At 42.3% G+C, this 17,600-nt stretch overlaps 2 protein-coding genes across 2 annotated transcripts; one reads left to right on the top strand and one right to left on the bottom strand.

The window, feature by feature from the left end:
* Positions 1–7,202: 7,202 nt before the first annotated feature.
* Positions 7,203–12,429, top strand: ccnl1b (cyclin L1b). The gene is made up of 11 exons (XM_042071105.1): positions 7,203–7,525; positions 7,816–7,890; positions 8,134–8,246; positions 8,344–8,464; positions 8,549–8,613; positions 10,091–10,190; positions 10,358–10,462; positions 10,626–10,767; positions 11,278–11,377; positions 11,505–11,588; positions 11,758–12,429. The coding sequence occupies exons 1-11, from the start codon at positions 7,280–7,282 to the stop codon at positions 12,122–12,124; spliced, it is 1,518 nt and encodes a 505-aa protein (XP_041927039.1). The 5' UTR covers positions 7,203–7,279; the 3' UTR covers positions 12,125–12,429.
* A 224-nt stretch (positions 12,430–12,653) lies between these two features.
* On the bottom strand, positions 12,654–16,807 carry klhl6 (kelch-like family member 6). Its single transcript, XM_042070820.1, has 7 exons — positions 16,172–16,807; positions 15,860–16,025; positions 14,810–15,259; positions 14,355–14,592; positions 13,507–13,709; positions 13,187–13,400; positions 12,654–13,099 (listed from the first exon to the last, which is right to left on the bottom strand). Exons 1-7 carry the CDS (start codon positions 16,444–16,446, stop codon positions 12,807–12,809), a joined length of 1,839 nt encoding a protein of 612 aa, XP_041926754.1. The 5' UTR covers positions 16,447–16,807; the 3' UTR covers positions 12,654–12,806.
* Between the last annotated feature and the right edge of the window lie 793 nt (positions 16,808–17,600).

The raw sequence follows: 17,600 nt of genomic DNA, 5'->3' as shown, positions 1-17,600 counted from the left end.
TGCATGTCATTTGTTTTTATTAAAAATGAATTGGTAAATCATGTTAATCCCTGAGTGAATTTACACCCCAAAAAGGATGGATTTTTAAAACTCATTCCCAGCCTCAACACCTGGAAGGCATAATGTGGTATACTGAAAAATGCCCTCTCCTGACCTTTCCCCTTCACTTTTTAAATCAGATTCCAGTTGTCAGCACCATAATAGACTGTGTTCTGTCCACCCACCACCAATGAGGAACACAACTGAAAAACAACAACCAGAAGTAATTTATAGCTGAGATGACATCCGCTTGTTAAGTCCTCCCACGGTAACCTGGGGCACATGGCCCTGTCTAGGGTGGGTCACGCCTGCTTCAGAGAGGATATGTCACAGGAAGGTTACAAACACCCATTAAAGCAGAAGGAGCAGGTGATTGAAGTTCCCAGGATCATGTATTGGACACACGGACAAATGGACACAACTAATCCATCCATTTTCTCTGCAGTCGCTGCTCTCTCTGTGTCTTAATCATTTGTCCATTGTCTCTTTATTCTTAGAATGAACAACACCAATAATGTATGCATGCTGCATTTCACTACAATAATGCACACTTTGCAAATAAAATGAGGCACATTGTGTACCCTTGATGTAATTACAGGGAACATGTACCCGATGTTTGAGAAATGCAAGTCATGCAAATACAGCTAAAAATATCAACATCCTAATGGGATCATATGCTCCAGTTCAAGGAGATGTATCAGGTCAATCACCAAGCACAGAGAAGCCAAGAAAATGGCAACGATCATCAATCAGTGTTTGTTTGTTTATATTTCTATATTGATAAATATTTAACTGCTAATTTCCTTATGACATCTGTGTCAAAGCAGTTATGAATAATCCAAAGACCTGCATATCTATTGAGGACTGTCAAAACAAAACCTTTATCCTCCAACTTTATCTTTTGGATCCAAAATGCATGAATTCCTGAATGCATGCTTTTTTTTAATAATTCAAAATGTTTCACTCCGTTATGCATTCATAGATGCAGCTCCAAGACTCATCCATGTAGATGTCACTCATGAGTTCTGTTGTACCATTTCTCCTTTCATCTCACGTCCTCATCGCACCCAGTGACTGGCAGATTTTCTAATGTTGACACTGCAGCCGGAACCTCCAGTGCCAGCTTTATTTAACTAACTCATCCATGATATTATAATCCCAATTTGGAACCCCATGAGTTACAAGCCGCCATAATCAGAGGACAGACAAAGTTATGCTTAATCCGGGTATTTCCTTCTTGGCCGAACAATATGACGCCACATGAACTCTGCTGTATGGTTTGGACATCTAAGCATTAATTTTTTTAAAGAAAAAAAAAGGTTAATCCCAAACCAGTATTTCAGGCAAATACAAAGAAATGCGGTACAGTGTAGAAGCAAATGTAAATGAAATAATATAGCTGCAAGCAGCAATGAGGGGGCCAAGCAGTTGAGCAGGAGTTGTCCTGGCAATGCAATGTTGTTAAATTATACACACACCCAATTAACCCCCCCCCCCCCCACACACACACACACACAAACACACACATATATACAAAGATAAACCTCCTCTCCCACACACCCCAATAGCCCCCTACACATACGCACATCTCAAACATCACCAAATGTATTGTGCGTCCTCATGTTGTAGTCACGAGTCCACATACCATGTTTGGTGTCAATATGAGAAAGTGTTGATAATTATAGCGCCCCTAGTGTTCAAAGGTCACTAAATATATTGAGCATCTTCAGGATGTGGTCCCGAGTCAATGTACCAAATTTGGTGTTGATACGAGAAAGTGTTGCAAATTATAGCACCCCTAGTGGTGAAAGGTTGCTAACATTATTGTGTGTCCTCAGGATGTGGTCTTGAGTCCATGAACCAAGTTTGGTTTTGATGCGTTAAAGCATTGCTGAGATATGAGCCCACTTCCTGTAATTATAGCGCCCCCCTTGTGGTCAAAGGTCATTAAATTTATTGAGCCTCCTCCTTATTGGGTCCTGACCCCATGTACTGACTTTGTTTTTTTTATGTCAAAGCGTTGCTGAAATATGACTATACTTCCTGTGATTATAGTGCCACACAGTGGTCAAAATGTACCAACTTTCTTGGGCATCCTCCTAATTGGCTCGTGAGTCCATATACCGAGTTTGGTTTTGATACGGGAAAGCCTTGCTGAGATATCACTTCACTTCCTGTTTGGCCGCCAAACTTGATTGGTTGTCACAGGAAACGGGTTTTGAATATAGGTGCAAAAAGCAATACGTTTGTGAATCATGGTATGACGATCATCTGCGTCAAGTTTCGTGAAAATTGGATAAACTTTGTGACTTGTGAAAACTTTTAAGGGTTTTTGATTAAATCCAATATGGCAGCTGGATCAATTATGTTGATGTCACAAATTCACATCTGTTGGACTTAAGACCTCCCACAGTATTAACAGACACCACTAGTAAGTTTTAATTCCAAACACATCACCCGTTACAGGCCAAAATGTAATTTTGCTTATTATAGCGCCACCTATAGGTCAAAAGTCATCAAATTTATTGAACCTCCTCCTTATTGGGTCCTGACCCCATATACTGAGTTTGGTTTTGATACGTGAAAGCTTTGCTGAGATGTTACTTCACTTCCTGTTTGGCGGCTTCACCGCCAAACTTGATTGGTCGTGACGGACGACAGGTTTTGAATATGGCTCCAAAAAGCAATGCCTTTTTGGGTCATGGTCTGACGATGATCTGCATTAAGTTTTGTGAAAATCGGACATATTTTGTGACCTGTGAAAACATTTAAGTGTTTTTGATGAAATCCAATTTGGCGTAAGGTCCAATATGGCGGAAATTGACATCATCGATTGCGTTGAGTTCAGCTTCTTCCAAAAATTCCAAATATACCTAAATGTGTATGGTTGAAACGTTAACCGCATAGATGTAATGCAAAATTTGACACATTGGTGGCGCTACAGCACTTGACATGAAACTTAGTGAAATTAATCTTATGACTGTACCGAATCAATGTGCCAAATTTCCCAACTTTTTACTGTATGGTTCAATGGCAAATGAGCGTTTTGTTATAATAATAAGAAAACGTAGAATCACTGTGGGTTGCCTCGCAGCTTCGCTGCTTGGCCCCTAATTATAATGATATAGGCCTAGGACAAACAATAATGTATTGGGGCCAACAGCTTTCAGTAAGTCATGCAATTGTCACTTCAAAGAGAGTTGAATGTTTCAGCACGGTCACAGTTTTAAATCAAATCAGATGCTAAAGGAAATGTTTTACTTGGCATTCATTCAAAAATTGCTTGTGGTGTAACAAATAAGAGATATGCTTAGATATTAACCTAAAATAGATCATTTTACCCAATACCAAGGTAAATAGAAAACAAATGAACTTGGATGGATAAGTGGGAAGTCTTTACAAGTCAATGAGGTCAAGGAAGTCAATTTACAAATGAAAAATTACACAGATAATTCACTATTGTAAGTCTTGTGTTGTAATCAAAGGGTATACAAACACTTAACCTAATTCATTTGTCAGACCTGTTAATCTATCTCTAATAGTCAGGAACAAGTAAACACTCACATTTGTTTTATTATAGCACCAATAGCAAACTTGTTACAACAGATGTAATCTAAATGCTGTCTCTTAAATTCAGCACCTCCTTATGCTGCCTGCCTTTTAGAAGTCAAACAACCACTATCATTCTATCAAATTGGAATAATGGACAATTGGAAATAACATTATTCCACCAACATAATGAAATTAAATATCATTGAAAATATAAGGTTGCTATTCACAGCATTAAAACTGATAGCCAGTGTACAGCTACAGTTCTTCTGTGCTGATCAGTGCCTTTCAGAAAGTTTATTCAGAACAGAGCTCCCCTCTCAGTCAGGGGAAAATTGAAAACATCTGGAGATGGAAAAATTTAGACTTTTTAGCCTTGAGGGGGCTGACAGGGGGATTGCGCACAGTAAAAATGGGGCAACTCAAAGTTTGTGTGTTCTACAAATGTGTTCAGGACCATGAACAACTTGCTGCGGATGTGATTACTTTAAAACAGTGTACAGGAATATGTTTTGGAAATACTCACAGGTTCCCAATGAGGTGTTTCATTGCCCCTTTATTGGGAACACCACAACAGAGGCAGACGTGCATGACTGAAAGTTCAAATGACTCTGGGAGGTGCAGAGGTATAGGTGACGAGTTTGTCTTGAACTATTAATACCTGCTGAGAAGTAATGAGGCTGGGTGTAGCTGAAGCTTAATGCTTCACAAATCATCTGTGCAGAGCGCTGGGCAGTCACTCCATACCTTCTGCCCTAGGTCACTCATGAGACTGTGTGCATTTACGTAGCATTTGTTTTAAGAGTGTGGCTGCGTGTGGCTCTCAGTGTGTAGGCTGGGTGTTTGAGTAGGGGCACTGTGGCATGATTTTTTCTATTAACACTCCACTCCTTTCCCCACCCTTGTAATAGTCCCAGTGCACACCCTGGCATCCTTCCACTGACGCCACATTGCAAAATGGGAAAAATGACTCAGGCCTTACACGTTGAGATGCAAAGGACTGAAGTGAGGGGTGAGAGGGTCAGGGAGAACCAAAACAGCAGCCCTGTGTTTACTATCAGCTGGCTCCAGCCTCCGCAGTGCTGTTTGCCTGTCACTTGCTGCTGAGCCTCTTTGCCACAGGGCCCCAAGAAAACATTACAGTGTGAGGGGAAAATACAGCTGCTCTCTTTTTTTGTAAAAGGTGTACAAAAGTAGAGTAGCAGGGAAATGTATCCTGACCACAGCAGACACACTTGTAAACATTTCTTAGAGGTGGAGAGATTGTGTCCATTGTTGTGTCAGACATGGACCATTAGCTGATACATGTCTGTTGTTTATCTGTGGAAGGCCACATGCGTGATTGTCTCAGAGGCCTCATCTGTACAAAGTCTCTGGGTGATAGCTGTTCTAGCCCACCAGCCCCCGGTTCATGGAACAGATGACTCATAATACCTGAGACCAGGTTGCATAATACATATGACATTTTAATTACATGGTTTACCAGGTAGCTTTGGCTGAAAAGCAATTCAGAGTCCCAAATTACTTCTTTAACAGATGCTACTTTATGTATTTAATTTGTATATTGGGCTTTGTGCTTGTGGAACTTGTAGATTTCCATGTTATCTTTTTGCCAGTAAGGCCAAAAATATCTTTCCCAACAACATTGTAATAATCATCTATAAGTCTTGGAACAAATGTTACTTTTACACTCCACAAGCCACATGTACATCTCTACACAAAAGTGCTCACAATGTCTAACCCCCAAAGGAGGTAGTATAAGAGCATTTTCTTCATGTAAGGGAAAGTCTGGATTACATGAGGAAATCTCTTAATACCTGCCAGTAGTAACAGTGATTGGTTTGATTAAAGTGTCCAAGATTATGATGTATTTGAGTGTAAGGTGGTTGCCCTCAGGCTTATACTGCAAATTATACTGCGAATTAGCAAAGCTGTTTCATCAGAGGACGATTAATTCTTGGAAATTAAAGTGAAAATTGGACATCAGTGTGATACTCTCATAACACTGAAATTTCAGATGTTTAGTGGATAAATAAAAAGCTTCTCATTTACCTCCTTGCTATAGGCCTATGGCATATATAAACGTGCACTGGTGAAACATCTCTCAATCACAAAAGATAATACTTTTTTAATACCCTGACCCCTCATGTTTTAATAGCCAACTGTAATTGGCCAAGGGCAAGGATAAATTGGCCATTCACCCTGTTAATGGGAAGTGGTGTTAAGCTGTTAAAATGAAAAGAATGAAACAAATCTTCAGAGTGAGTAGCTCAGTATCAATTCAATGATAGGATGATTTTTTTTTTTTATCAGTAACCTAAAAAAGTTAATAAGTAAATAAAGAAGCAAAAGTCATCTTTGCAATTATCCAAGCCTACTGCTGTGCATATTTAAATCAGCTGTTATTCGTACGTCGCTTTGGACAAAAGCGTCTGCTAATACCATAACCACCCATAACATTTATGAGTGAAGTCTTCTCTCTGCCCTTATTTCTTCAGTAACCTACTAAACAAACAAACTAATAGGTTATAATAATAGCCTGCTTAATGAGCTTCTTTAAACTCACAGATCTTTTTCTAGAGCTAAAGCTAAACACTCCAAAGACTGATGGTGGTGGACTTTAGGAAGCACCCCACAGTGCTGCCCCCCTCACAATATCCAACAGCCCAGTGTCAAATGTGGACTTTAGGAAGTACCCCACAGTGCTGCCCCCCTCACAATATCCAACAGCCCAGTGTCAAATGTGGACTCATTCAAGTTCCTGGGCTCCATCATTTCCCAGGATCTGAAGTGGGAGTCCAACATCAACGGCATCCTTAAAAAGGCTCTGCAGAGGATGTACTACTTCCTACGGCAGCTGCAGAAGCATGGCCTACCACAAGAGCTGATGGCCATCTTCTACAATGCTGTCATTGAATCCATCCTAGCTGCACATCCATCACTGCTTGATTTGGTGCCACAAAACAGGACAAACGCAGATTACAACACATAATTAGGACAGCTGAAAAAATAATTGGTGCACCCTGCCCTCCCTCCAGGACTTGTACACTGGTAGGACCAGGAAGCGGGCAGAGCACATCATCAAAGACCCCACACACCCTGCATACACTCTCTTTAACCTCCTTCCCTCTGGCAGGCGCTACAGATCCCTGCGCACAAACACAACCAGACAGAAGAACAGCTTATTTCCCTCTGCCATCACTGTGCTGAACTGCAGATAAGTGGGGTCATCCCCACTTTATATCCACTCCACTCCATGTGTACTTGTCTTGATACTAGGCCTATGCCTTACTTGTATATTGTAGACTATTTTGTATATTATGTTAATACTATGTGTATATTGTTGTCTATATTGTACAGTATGTGTCTTTATTAGCCTACTTATTGTATATTGAATGTTTTACTACTACATGTCTATTTGTAGCCTACTACTACAGAGAGTTTAGCACCTACCGAAGTCAAATTCGTTTTGTAAGTATAATCTACTTGTCCAATAAAAAAACTGATTCTGATTCTTTCATAGACAGTGGATTCTTTGGCTTTGGCTTCTTCTCACCCCTGATCTCGCGTTAACATTTACCGGATATGATGATGAAGTCATTTCCGCTTATGACGCTCGTTAGACGTTGCGAAGTTTATTTCCGCTGTTCAATTTGCCACTGTAACATTCTGTACCGAAGCGAGTGTGAAGATGTCTTTGAGTAACATTATAGCATCGCCACATTTGAACACCCCTGCCCTCAATGAGGGTATTTTAATTGGAGATAAACATTACTCCGAGGTATATCTTGCGATTGATAGTTCAATAATACCCGAGGAAAGGCTTTCTCCGACACCCTCCATGCTCGATGGCCTCGACCTCGAGACAGAGACGGACCTTCGGATCTTGGGTTGCGAGTTGATTCAATCTGCTGGGATTCTTTTGCGGTTACCACAGGTTTGATATACACTCAGTAATACATACACTTGTTTTTTCTGTGGTAATGTAAGCGTTACGAAATGTTAATCAGATTTGTTTTGTGCCAATTCAATGATCTGGACAGCTATTTTTAGCTGGGTAATCAGCTAGCGAGCGTTAGCTAATGCTAGGTTTGGTTGAGAGAGCGGTCTTTGTCTACCGGCTAGCTTCTAAGCAGGCAAGGCAAGTCAACGTAGGCATGACGCACTATGAGTCATTGGCTTAGCAAACAACTGCTGCTGCATTTGAGTTTTTTTCATGTGTTACAGGTGGCTATGGCTACCGGACAAGTCCTTTTCCAACGCTTCTTTTACTCGAAATCGTTCATCAAGCATAGTTTCGAGGTAAGTTGGGGTATTTAAACGGAATAGTCCGATAAGAGGTTTGGGTCGCAGAATCCAAATCTCTAACGTTATACGGCTCTGGGAGAATCACTAAAGTTGATTTAGCTAAAATGGATGCCTATTTAACCTAATGATGACTTGTTGATTTTGTTGTTCTTGCGTTTGGGAGGACTTGAATTAACAGGCAAGGTTTCAAAGGCAGGTGGTTGTTCTAACACCTTTTTTTATCAACGTTTTTTCCAGATTGTCGCCATGTCCTGTATAAATTTGGCTTCGAAAATTGAAGAGTCTCCTAGACGAGTGAGAGATGTGATCAATGTGTTCCATCATTTGAAACAAAACAGGGATAGAAAACGGTGAGTCAGTCACTTGTAATGGTACTGAATGTAACATACATTGAATTAATTTCATTATGATAGTCATTGAATCATGTCATTTTATTTTTCATATCAGGTCATATGCACCCTTGGTTCTTGACCAGAACTACATCAACACCAAAAACCAAGTCATCAAAGCAGAGCGCCGCATTCTCAAGGAACTGGGATTCTGTGTTCATGTCAAACATCCACACAAGGTGAGTTTAACCTGCACTTCTCTGTGCATTCTTACACCCCAAGTTTTATCGCCACCCAAATCACCAAATTCTCGTTTGTCTTAGATCATCGTCATGTATCTACAAGTCCTTGAATGTGAGAAGAACCAGATGCTGGTCCAAACTGCATGGTAAGGATATTGTTCTTTGTAATCATGTGCCGTTACATTTGTTGACCTATTTACTCTGGACATGGTGTGGACATGGTGTGGAATTTTTCTCTGACACAGTTTGACAGGGGAAGATCTATATCCATTTGCTGTGTTTCCACTAGTCTGTTCTGTGTCTATCCACTTGATCAAACTGTTTGGCAGTGGATATGACTGGTTGACTTGTGTGAATGCAGTCGATGCCCAACTGTCAGGCAAAATATAATAACTCCTGAGCCAACCAAACTACGTATTTATTATTTTGGGAGGGCTTCCAGACCTCTATTTGACTCTGGAAGTCCAAACCTGGAAGGAAACAGGTTTTGTAAACCGTCATGACACCCCGAGATTGAACTTCTACAGCATACTCTCCTACTTAGAATGGGTCAACAACCCAAATAAGTGATGGGTGGGTAGGTGATCAAGCCGGAAGAGTGATTGAACAGCACTGCTGTGATCTAGTGGCAACACTACACTGTAAAGCATGTGTTACTGGTTGGTTGGTTGGTTGGCACAGACCATACTTGGAATTACTTACTTAATCAGGTAAGCCAGGGTTTTGCGTTCTGGCCACACCCTCTCTCTCATATTGATTTTCAAATGAGTCTGCTGAACTGTCTTCAGAAAGCTTTGACACCTGTGTTCCTTGGTTACATGAGTTTGCATTTTACTCTATACAAATTAGATCACTGCAAATGGAGAGCTCTCTTTAACTTTGTCCTTTTTCTACTCTTTGATTAAAGGGTAGCCCATGGTGGTAAGTGTCAGAGAAACTTCAGAACTCCTCCTGCAGCACGACCTCAGGAATTCCCCCCTCCATAATGGCTGGCCTTTTCGAGACGGCCAATCCAGTGAGAGCTCTCAGCGGAGATTCTCTGAATGGGGGGGCCTTTGCTACCAGGCAACATCAGCCTGTGTGCCTGGGGTGTCAAGGATTTTCTTTTTTCTTTTTTTTTGCGGGTGCCATTGATAGCCACTTTTGTTCATTGCCCAAATATTAGGCCTTTCACGGTACGTCATTTATCCATGGTGTACATATTGTCTGAGTGAAATTCTTGTCATAATTATAACTGGCAAAAGACTATGAGTGCGTGTTCATTATGGAAGTAAAGAACACTCACTCACAGATTTTAGTTTATGAGCTGATTTGGTGCTCAGTTAATTTTCATCACTTGGCCCCTTTTCAATATACTGAATTTGTTCCTCCAGGTAAGCACAGTGCAAAATTTGTCACAATGCCAATGTAGTTCCCTGTTTAAACCCATGAGCATGTCAGTAATGTTTTTTAGGAATACTGTGGGTTATGGACAGCTCCCTTGAACTTCACCATCCTGGCTACATCTTTATTGAGAGAGAAAGGACAAAGTTTGAGACTCCAAAATTAAGTGTCTAAAGTGTCTTCAGGTCAGTGCGTCAGGTGTTGCATAGTAGGTGTGTATTTGTGTCTCTTTACCCTCAGGAACTACATGAATGACGCTCTTCGCACGAACGTGTTTGTGAGATTTGAAGCGGAGACCATTGCCTGTGCCTGTATCTACCTCGCAGCCCGAGCTCTACAGGTTTGTTCATACATGTATGGCATAAATACTATTTGTATCTTGGGGCTTTTTGATGTCTGAAACCCGAAAAAAGCATTTCCAGTGTAGTGATTATGACAAAATGCCCATGTGTGTGCTTTTCTGTTTAGACTTAATCACTTCCTGTCAATGTGTGTGTTGCTTTACAGATCCCTCTGCCTGCTAAACCACACTGGTTTCTTCTGTTTGGTGGTACTGAGGAGGACCTCAAAGAGATCTGCATCAGCACTTTGAAGGTTTATTCCAGGAAGAAGGTAATGTACAGTGGAATTCCATACACATTTCAAAGAAAACACCCCACTGACATCATTTGGTTATTTTTAGGCAAAGAGTGGAGATAGATTGTGACTCATATTTAAACTATTTAATCGTGGTCCTCAGAAAGGGGAACTGAAGGGTCTTTTCCAAATTTCACAGCCAAACTACGAGCAGTTGGAGAGGGAGGTGGAGAAGAAGAAGCTTCTCCTGGACGAAGCCAAGCTCAAGGCCAAGGGGCTGAATCCCAATAGCACCCCTGCCTTCACTGGCGCCGAGGGTTTCTCCCCTGCATCCAAACCATGTGAGTGTCCTAACTTTTGTGTTTTTGTTAGCTTTCAGATGGTTCTCTTGTGCAGATTAATTAATTAGCCTGGTATAACCAGACCCAAATTCACTTTGTTAATTTTGAATCCAAAGAAATGTCCAGTCCTCCTTTGCCACAACATTGCAAGCTGACATATTAGCCTGTTCCCAAAACTAATCAGGAAACAATGTCTTTGCCTGCTTTACCCTAAATTTGCACATTCTCCCCTGGCTTAAATTCTTGAACTGACCATCAGACCTACCGTCACTGTTACACCAACATTTCAAACAAATGCTTAATTTCCATGTCATTGTGTTTAGCCGCCCCCAGTGATCGCTGATAGGTGCACCCTTTAGAATGGTTTATCAATTCATATTAAATACAAACATCAGTTCCAGATTATAACAGTAAGACTGCAAAACCTGAGCTGGGAGCTATAGCAGGGCGAAGCTAGGCTACGTGTTCATCAAAGCTTTGTACATAATTGACGTAAATATGTTTTTGCAGGTTCACCAAGGGAAGTGAAACTAGAAGAGAAGTCACCAGTCAGCAAACCACCAAAGGAATCGGAAGAGAGGCAGCCAATCTCCAAAATGCCCCCAAATGGGTAATACGCCTGTACCATTTACATTACAAGGCTGCTCAGGGACACATGACTATGTGAAGAGTTTTTTGAGAATCTGAATTTTGGTCACAAAATCATGACTCTGACTACTGTCTTCTTTACTTTTCAGTCTCAACAAGGATGCCAAGGAAACCTTTCAAAATGGTCAAAACCACAGCCGGTCACGGTCACATTCCCGATCCCCTCACAGGCAGTAAGTGCTACCATTCACATCAAATTACAGTGATTATGTTAGCCATAGTATTCCTTATCTCAGCATGGTCTACAATAGGCGATGCTAACAGTTTAAAGACTTTCATGATGTAAAGTAATAATTGTTTGGCTTGAATCTGCTATTTAATTTTTGTTTTTTGTTCCAATAGAATCACAAGCAGACGCAGTCGTTCTGGAACCTACAGCTCTCACAGCAGCCACAGCCCGTCGCCACGGCAACACAAGAGCCACCGGTCGCCGCTCCTGCCCCACCTCAAAGGCGAGCATCGGAGCAGCGAGGGTAGCCGCCACAGCATCAAACGGCGGCGCTCCCGGAGCCGCTCGCCCTCCACCTCGCGGGACCGCGGCCGCGATCGTGATCGGGACTACCTGAAACGGAAGCACGAGCACAGCAGCAGCAGCCGGAGCCACCACCGGGACCGCCGGGAACGCTCGCGCTCCAGGGAGCACGGCCAGCGGAGCAAGCATCAGAGCAGATCACACTCCAGCCACGGCCACAGCCGGCACCGGCGCTGAGCGGTCACCTCGGCTGGGCTGTCCGAAGAGGCTGCAGAGGAACAGGCCACGCCATTACACAACTGAGGGATCGTACATTTACAGTCCGTCTCAGCTCTAGGCATAAACTGGGGGAATAACAACTGAATTGTTGAACTTACGATCAGGGATGGAACGCATAGAGCATATTGTTGCTTGCGTTTTATTGATTAGATTTACGAATGTTTGTGTATATGTAGTATATTTTTATGAAGTCGAACAGAAAGAGTTCTTTGTACATAATGTCTTTTCATAAAATAAAAAATAAAAGAAATGCTGATTTTTAACACCCTTGTTCTTTGTAATGAAATGGACTGTATAAGAATAAGTAGTAGAATAGCAGAGTAGAGTAGAATAGTAATACAGAACAAAATTAAACAATCAGTGGTTATATAGACTATTACTGTAAGGCATTAAGGGGTATTATTACAGTGTAACAATGAAAAAATATGGTAATGCATGGGGTATTAAGATGTAAAAAAGAAAATGGTAAATGTGATGTGAGTTCAGTTAATGTTACATAAAAGCAAGACATGATGTACATAGTATAGATATGTTCAAGGGGAAGTACCTGTACACAGTAACTTTCCAGTGCTTGAACAAACGTTATAGGCAGATTATCAAGTTCTTTTTCATGTTGTGATGCCCAGTGCACAAGTCGTGGTCACGTGGGGGTTGTAATCCTCCGTATGTGAGTGTAGGACTTCCTCAGGGTCACGCTGCCATGGTGAGAGACTCCACGGGGCAGCACGCACTCCTCGGTCAGCCGCTGAGCCGGAGGGTCCCAGCACAGGACCGTGGCGATGACCTCGTTCTTGTCGTCTCGGCCTCCGGTAATGAAGAGTTTGTTGTTACAGGCTGCAATTCCACAACTGGCTCTCTCGCAGGTCAGTGTGGTCATCAGGCTCCATGCATCCTCCTTTGGGCTGTAAGCATACAGTGCCTTCATCGCGCCACCTTTAAAAGGAGAGCAGAAACTCGTTCGTTTCTGTAATCAATAAGATGTAGGTTATGTCCCTGGCATATAGTTAGTCTGATACATACCAACAACATAGATGGAGTCTTTGAAGGTGACAGCGTTGGTGCACTTGGCCTCAACAGGCATTGGGTTCTTGAGAGTCCATTCATTTGTCTTCGAGTTGAAGCACTGCATGCTGTCTGTGGCCAGTTTGCCATTGGGACCTCCTCCAATTACGTATATGCATTTTTCATAACTGGCAGCAGAGAATGAACTGACACAGAGGGAGAGTGGGGCAGCCTGAAATAAATAAATGAAGAGATCAAGCGGTTGAAAGAAAAATGATCACAATTTGTCATCAGAGCAGCTGTATTCCATAATTCCTTAATCCCATTACACAGCCTACCTCAGACCAGCTGTTGTGGAAAGGGTCGTATGCTTCCACACTTTTCAGTCTTTGGATTCCATCAAAACCTCCCAAGACGTAAACCTTTCCACCCACAACTGCCATCTTGTGTCTCCAGCGACCGTGGCTCATGTATTCAATCTGTATCCATTTGTTGAGGGAGGCGTTGTACTTCCATGCCTCATGCTGAGTTTCCTTCCCACCTGTGGAAACCAACCCCAACCCATTTACCAGGCTTCTTTGAGATCAAATCCAAATATATCGGCCCAAATGATGATGCCAGTTATGAGCATGACAGAAGCAGACAAGGATTTGGTTGGTGACAAGGTACATCTAATACCAAAATAATGAACAACACATTGATCTGATCCTGAGACATTAATTAAATAGCCTGTATATCCTAATGTAATCAGTTTCAGAACAAAGGAATGCAATACTAAAACCACAATACCCAAACCACAGAATAAACATACATGACTTATTTGAGCTGTAAATAATTTAAAATGTAGAAATTCTCTGCTGAATTGAATTTAATGTTTAGAAAATGATGTGAAGGAATGTAGAAATGGAGCATAGCGTTCAGGCAGGCCATGGAGTCACGCCCAGCAACTTCACTAACTGCTCAGCTGGTGAAGATTGTGAGAAGCTTGTGAAATAAGAAATAACTGCCACATCCTCTTCAAATATAATCTAGCACTGCTCTAACACTAGCAGTATTATCTAGCACAATCGATGATGAAATGACGTATAAAAGTCTCACATTAGCCTACACATCTAACTTATAAAAGTCTCACATTAGCCTACTCTTTATGGCCAACTATTTTTGAGAGAAACCAGTAATCACTCACCAGTTAAATAGACTTCATTCCTGAATGTTATACAAGCAAATTCCACCCATTTCTTATTGTCAGTCTCTGTCTCCATCTCGGTCATGGGTAGTTTGGCCACCTCCAGACGACTCCGGCGCAGTGGATCCAGACATGTCACCTCAGACACAAACTTCTCGTCCTTGGTGCAGCCTCCGATGATCATGAACACCTCCGACTGGAACTCCTGCATTCTTGGTTTGGTGCGCTCTGAAATTACCTGGGAATGTGGGAAAACATTGAGACAAGACCAGCGCTGTAACCAGTTTTCAATGGCATGTACGGAACATGAATACACTGTATTGACCAGTAAATGGACAATTCTGATACAAAAATACTAAAGTTTGCCAGCTTTTGTTTACTGTTATCGTGTTCACCAATGATGAGTCTGTTCTTGAATAAAATCATTTTTGTCATGAATTAGACAATAAGCTGACCTCACTCCCACACAGGTGATAGGCCCTTGCCTCCTGCAGCAGTGAGAACAGCCCCTCACACTTGCGGACCAGTGGATCTCCCTCCACCATATCCACAAAGTAGCAGGGGTCCAGCAGGGGCAGCCGTACGTGCCTGAGCACCCGTGGCAGGGAGGGGGCCCTCTCGGCCTCACGGGCCCTGACCCAGCGCATGGTCACCTCGAAGACGTGCTCCTCCTCGGACACGGCCAGGTCGTCGCGCTGCAGCAGGCCCACCAGCACGTCCTCGGGCAGCTCCAGGAACTCCTCATGGGCCACCACCAGTGTGAACCTCTGCAGGATGTAGGACTGGACGCGGGCCTTCAGGCTGGTCAGAGAATGCGTGTCGGCCAAGTGCAGGATCCCCACGCAGTTGTCTGGGTGGAGGGCCTCTGCCAGGAAGCTGGCACAGGCTTCTACTATGCGAGTGAACTAGAGAGAGACAATTATTTATTTTTTTTATTGAGTTTTCCCTCAAAGATTATTATAGTATAATACTGTTACACATCATCCAAAGAATCAGATCAGTGTCAACATTTATCAAAATATATATAATATTGATCAAACAAAGAGAAATGATCATTTGTTTTAATATCTAAAACACTAGCCTTACACAAATACAAATCTGTCTGGTGTTTTTGTCACTGTAATGCTTCAGTGATGTTTAGACCCAGCCTATGGAACCAGACATTTATTGTGTGCTATAAACATGTGGAGCCACCCAGCAGACGCCCATTAGACCAGACCAGATGGAAAAATGTGTACAAGTAAACAAGGGTCAATTTCACTTCCCTGTCTAAGTGCCTTGAGACCACTACTGCATCCTGTTTTTTGACTCATAGAGGCATAGAGAATGAAGAAAAGAAAGAAAAAGTGTTCCCTGTCTGTCTGCAACAAGTACATTATTACAGTTTGTTATGAATGTCAGGCAAGCAGCTTGGAATAATGATTAAAAGCATTCAGGAGATAAAAAAGCATGATTGAAAAAACAACAAAAACAAAGGCAAGTCAAAGCATGTATGATAATGTCACCTGAAATAGGCTGGCTGCCTCCAGTATTTTCTGCACATTGTGTTGAGTAATGAGTGCCTTGCTCGTGTAGGTGTAATTTAGGAGGATTTCCATGGTCTCTGCATCGAGCCCTTTAATACTGATCTTGTCTTCATGTTTTTCTCGCAGGTCACTACAGAACATGGCTCTGAAGGTAAACACCCAAACAGAAGACAGTTTTCAGAGGGGCATTGTTTTCAAACCTTGTTTACAGAACTCAATCTTTCAGTGTGACATTTTAACTAAATTCACACACACTCTCTCTGTTTGTGAGATGTGGAGGTTTGGACTCACTTGAAGTACTGGCTGGCGGCGGCCAGCACAACCCGATGACAGGCGAAATCCACCCCTTGGACTCGGAGCGTCACATCTGTCAGAGAGCTCTCAGATCGCAGTGTCTCCAAGCCGCTCTGAAGCTGCACGGGGAGTCCGGCATCGTCGAATGAGAGCCTCCCATTGTTCTGATCCTCCTGCGTCGAGTTCTCCAACATGCCCACTCCCAATCCTTCTCCTGGCCCGCTGGTCCCCTCAGCTTGGAGGGGGGAGCTGGCTGGGCTCTTCTCCCCCATCACCAGAGCTGGTCACCCTACAAAGGTGGTTGATGCTTCAGGTTCCACTTGAAGCATCAACAAAGGAAAATACCAACACTTCTATAGAGGCAACCCCGCATGAAGCGTCAAGAGACAATGTCAACCTTGCTCAACAGGCCTCAATGTTAACGGCCTCTGTGCAGACTTCCTCTTCATGTCACAGTCTTAACTGTGAGGGCAGGTGCAAAAACAGGAAGCGAAGCAGTTGCTCAAATCTACTTCCTTGTAAGCTAAAGTCCTCTGCAACAAGGCCTTTTATATGTAATTTTCTGGCTGGCTCCTGATGAGGGTACTAGAGGATGTCTATTTAAACACACAGATATATTAAATGCAGCACAATGCATAACATTTAGGAATAACATTAATTCCCTTGTTTGAGTTTGTTTTTAAAATGTATGAAGGTGCCGATTGCAATTTCATAGGAATCACAAAGTGTTTCCACAATTGGGAAGCACAAATGTTTTTGGGGAAGGAAAAAAGGGAACTATCTTCACAAATGTGCAGGCTATCTGCACATCTTTCAGCAAATATGCATGATCCAAGTTGAAGATCCTTCCCTACATTTCTGCTGGAAGAGTGGTATTAAAATGCAATCACAAAAAGGGATACAATTCTTTCAACATACTGAACGGGACACAGTATAAAGGCTTTTTGGTCTATCCCCAGGACTTCACGTGTACATTTGCTACTCATATGTTCCACCAGGAGAGTGGTTCTCAAAGAGGGATCGGCGACCCATAGCCAAAGGGTTTGCAAAATAATTTGCTTTAAATGACAAAGTTGAGGCTTATCATTTAAAAAAAAAAAGTAATATCTACAGATGAAAACCCTTTTCATCAATCAAACTGTGTCTATTTGCTCCCACCCACATTAACATTGAACTTGAGAAAATGTTTGAGTCAATCCACATTGTCAAGTGATGAAAAATCCAAAGTTGGCAAAAGACCAAGTTACACACCTGCCAGAAAACATAAGATTCTGAACTTGGCCACAACGTCAGAGAATACAAATGGCATATACTTAATTGTTATGATTATGAGGGGGTCCTCTGAAAATGTTCTCTCCCACAAGGGATCCATGAAACCAAAAATGCTGAGAACCTCTGCTCTAGAAGGCAATGCGGTTGTCATAGA

The sequence above is a fragment of the Alosa sapidissima genome, chromosome 1, assembly GCF_018492685.1.
Source record: "Alosa sapidissima isolate fAloSap1 chromosome 1, fAloSap1.pri, whole genome shotgun sequence".
Classification (NCBI taxonomy): Eukaryota; Metazoa; Chordata; class Actinopteri; order Clupeiformes; family Clupeidae; genus Alosa; species Alosa sapidissima.
The sequence above is the reverse complement of the archived record's forward strand: the minus strand, read 5'-3'. Positions and strand labels throughout refer to the sequence as shown.

Bases quoted from the DNA above. Each gene is read 5' to 3' on its own strand.
- ccnl1b (XM_042071105.1), top strand. From the start codon at position 7,280: ATGTCTTTGAGTAACATTATAGCATCGCCACATTTGAACACCCCTGCC. The intron at 8,247-8,343 runs GTGAGTCAGTCA...TTTTCATATCAG, and splicing joins CAAAACAGGGATAGAAAACG to GTCATATGCACCCTTGGTTC. The intron at 11,378-11,504 runs GTAATACGCCTG...TTTACTTTTCAG, and splicing joins TCCAAAATGCCCCCAAATGG to TCTCAACAAGGATGCCAAGG.
- klhl6 (XM_042070820.1), bottom strand. From the start codon at position 16,446: ATGGGGGAGAAGAGCCCAGCCAGCTCCCCCCTCCAAGCTGAGGGGACC. The intron at 15,260-15,859 runs GTGACATTATCA...GTCTCTCTCTAG, and splicing joins AGGCAGCCAGCCTATTTCAG to TTCACTCGCATAGTAGAAGC. The intron at 14,593-14,809 runs GTCAGCTTATTG...CCACATTCCCAG, and splicing joins ATCACCTGTGTGGGAGTGAG to GTAATTTCAGAGCGCACCAA.